Source organism: Galleria mellonella, unplaced genomic scaffold, assembly GCF_026898425.1.
Source record: "Galleria mellonella isolate WM207_F2 unplaced genomic scaffold, CSIRO_AGI_GalMel_v1 utg72, whole genome shotgun sequence".
NCBI classification, from domain to species: domain Eukaryota; kingdom Metazoa; phylum Arthropoda; class Insecta; order Lepidoptera; family Pyralidae; genus Galleria; species Galleria mellonella.
In genome coordinates, this window is record NW_026442144.1 from 954,797 (window position 1) to 958,674 (window position 3,878).

The 3,878-nt window shown below is 32.8% G+C and overlaps 1 protein-coding gene across 1 annotated transcript; it reads right to left on the minus strand.

Annotated features, from left to right (window-relative positions):
- Positions 1–1,805: 1,805 nt before the first annotated feature.
- Positions 1,806–2,396, minus strand: LOC113516745 (uncharacterized). Its single transcript, XM_026901213.1, has one exon. The coding sequence runs from the start codon at positions 2,394–2,396 to the stop codon at positions 1,806–1,808; it is 591 nt and encodes a 196-aa protein (XP_026757014.1).
- Between the last annotated feature and the right edge of the window lie 1,482 nt (positions 2,397–3,878).

Genomic DNA, 3,878 nt, shown 5'->3' on the forward strand with positions numbered 1-3,878 from the left:
CTAATTTGGTGTAGCAGTTTTTGCATGTAATAAGCAGACAGACAAAATTTCTAAAATTATTGTTTTTGCTTTTATTGATCTTTTAAGACTCCTGGTATTAATTTTTTTTAAAGATCTCCCATATACAGACATTGTCTAAATATAATTGTATTAGTAAGCATGGATACGCATATTATCATTGTCGTCAAAAGCCTAAATTCCACTTGTAATTAAAAAAAAGTGTCGAGTCGTCCAATGAATTAAGAATAAGCACCTATCTACCTTACTGCCAAGTTCGTGTTGTATTTCATTCTAATCTTTTATTGCCCAGTAAAAAATTATCAGTAGAAAGTGTGTTATATAAAATATTAAACAAATGCTTTTACCTTTTTTTTAATATAACAGATACCGATTAATTTACACTTTAAAGTCGAATAAATGCTTTATCAAATAATAAAATAAAAACTAGAAGTATCTATAGAGATTATGAGGTATTGTACTTTATAATATAGGATCAGTTGTTTAACAATTAAATTATCTATTATTTTTATATAATTTTTATAATCGAACTGTATTTATAAAATATTTAATGCTAAAAAGCATCTAAATATTTACATCATCATATCCTATGTTTTGAACTTTGCGTCGTAATTTACGATGGGCACGATAGGCCTTTATTTCGTTCCCCACAGTATTCGCTTTCCTTTTACGCATATCGTCCTTTATATACCCACAATCCATCTATCTCTTCTTCCAATTTCCTTCTAAAGCCATTCATGTTCTCATTCTGCTGGGTTCTATGTCCTTTTTCAAAGTTATATCAGACTGCGAAACATGTCTTTAAAAGATACAAGAAAACTATAGTGATAAGCATAGTATATTATGATGATTTACTTGTATGGTGTCTTTGTAATAATAAGTAGAAAATTACATTGAGGTTTATGTCGACTGAATAGCAGCAATGAACAGTTAATTTGCTACGAAAATCATAAAAAGACCGAGTTGAATACTTACAACAGAAAATATTGCCCACTTATTCAGATAAATATAGGAAGATAACAATAAAAATATAATAATAATAACAACCGTATAAACATCCATTTCTGGGGCGTCGGGTATGTGACCATTAACGTCCAGTAGAGAGCTGCTGCTGTAAAGAAAGCAATGACTGTACTTATGATTTTGTATATTTCAAAATAAGCTTGTTTCTATGTTGTGTATAAAAAACAGACATATTATATATTTTAAATAGAAAACTACCTTAAAGTAATCATTATCATGGTTACTTTGTTACTATAATATTTCAAAAAATATTAAAAATACCGGAATGTTTGAACATTATAAAAAAAGAATTAAATAGTTTTTCAGTGTGATTTTTTATCTGCATCTTTACATATATTAATAAAAAAATATATTTCAAAGTAACGTATCAGAGTTAAATGACCATTAATATTGGTGCCCATTTTATTTTAACAATTTTCATGTATATATTCTTTGCATTTTATTACGGTGTTCTTTAATTAAGTGTCATATTATATGTGGAAACCCATAAGTGAACAATAAACATATCAAGTAGATAGCGGCATAAAAAGTATCTTATGTAATGTTAACGCCTCATATTTGATGTGTTTATACAGACAGAGGGTCATTTGCTAGCCCTTATGCGGTACAGGTGCGGGCCTCGAGTTAATAACTCTTTGCCCGGGTATTCTACAAAAGTCTGCCGCCCTCGCGTCAATCATTTAAGCCCAATGTGTTAGATCTGTGCCATTATAAAATAGGACCAGCTGTGGGGAAAGTGTATGAAAACAGTATGAAGAATGTCATCAAGTCGTCGCGGGGCCGGTTAACCGTTGTCCTGTATGTACACGTAGTAGGCTACATACAGGAAGAGCGGGCATTGCAACATGTGGACATGTGTTGAATGGGTTTAGATCCCTCAGGTGGGAGTGATAGCCGTCGTCCGCTCGGTTGAACATGGAACGTGCTAGCTGGCGAACAAAGTCCTCCAGCGACGGGACCCCGAAAAATTGGGCGATACCGTCATTATGAATGTAACGTTCCGTATCTGCAAACAGACGTAGGGCGATGTTCTGCTGAACCTGCATTCTCCGCCGCTGTATTGCCGAACACAGTGCACAACAAACAGGGGAGGCATATGTGATCCGTGAATGAATGTAGGTCTTGTATAAGATGGCTTTCGTTCCCAGCGATAGCTTATCTTTAGTAAAACCAGTCGCAACATGGCACGCGCAGTCTTCGCCTGTGACCGCGTAGTCGACTAGCGGCGTGATCCGTAGCGGCCGGTGCATCTCGACTCCTAGGTAACGTACTGTGTGCTTACTTTTGATGGATTGCCCACGTAGGCTGAGAGGCGATGGAAATATCCTCTGGTGGCAGGTGAGTAGCACTATCATCTTGCTTATATATTGATGGTGGTGCGCTACTTGTTTAACCACTCAGCGGTCTGGTCAGCTTGATGTACATGAAAAAATAGAGACACTATGCCTGCGGTTTACAATCAATAGTTGGTGCATGTACGCCTATTTGTATTTTGCCTTCAATTAAATCTATTTAGTTTAGCTAGAAGGAATCTTGTCAGTTTCTGCAAACTGTTCTTACAAATAAATTGAGTTATGTCACCTACGATAATGTTAAAGAGTTGTTTGGGTAATTATGTTTATTGTAAGTACTCAAGGATACTTTTTTTATCAACCGATAGTTTTTAACCGACATAAAAGAAGGAGATTCTCAACTCGGTAGTATTTCTTTTTATGTTTGTTACCTCAGAACGCTATTTTTAATAAACTGATTTGGAAATTCTGTACTATCTAAAAGGTACTTTGATATACTTTAATATTGGTAATTTAAAAAATTTATCAAAATCTTTTCAGTTTTTAAATTTTACATCAAGTTAGGTTTTGCCACGATTGAAGGCGATTGTTTTTGTGGAACAAACAGTTTAGTATAATTTTGTAATATTATATTAAGATTATAAGTCAAGACGAACGTAGTTATGGCCGCCACTAGTATGAATATATTTTAATTAAACTTTTAGAAATTGAGGTTGTCACTAAAATATGAATAAATTAGTTAATCTTAAGAAAAGTTCATAGTCTCTGGTGCTTCGTTGTGTCAGATTAGGTAAGTAGCATGTAAGTTTGTTATGTTGACAATATTGGAAAAGTTTACGAAAAGAATACAGAATTAGAAAACTTCTACAAAGCACTGTAAGACTGAACATCAACTACATAGTTTAAGTGTATCTCTATGGTATTTTCTTTCTTAAGTTTTCCTTCGTCCACCCTTTATTATACACAGTATCTACGTGTTACATTACCAATATAATTGTGTTATTATTACTAATATTGTATGAAAGTGGGTTTGTTTATAATCATCTTAATTAATCTGATGATTGTATGATTACAATTTGATATATACATATATTATGTGGGATAGAGAAGGAAATATCCTAATTTTAATCTCAGTTAATTAACATATCCAAGTTACATGGATGAAGTTGCGAGTAAAACTAATATGATACAAAATATATGAAACAATATTTTACTCTTTGACGAAAGTAAATTCCTATTGAAAATTATTATTCAGTTATTTTAATCCAGGTTAAACCGAGGCTTACCTGTAGACTCTATTGTAATGTAAATAGTATAATTCTCAAATTCATGGTAATATTCATCAATTTTCAGCATGAGAAAACTTAAATTTATTCGTAAAAGTTTCGTATGCCTGAGGATGGAAAACTTTGCCCACTAGTTATTCAACTTCAAATTCTTCTTTACAGTACAACTCCACAATCTTCGCTTTATTTTAAACTCTTGTTTTGCAGTTTTATACTTTCTATAACAAGACTGTTAGTGTTCGACCTATAAATAGGTTAA

Coding starts and splice junctions, on each gene's coding strand:
- LOC113516745 (XM_026901213.1), bottom strand. CDS start 2,396: ATGATAGTGCTACTCACCTGCCACCAGAGGATATTTCCATCGCCTCTC.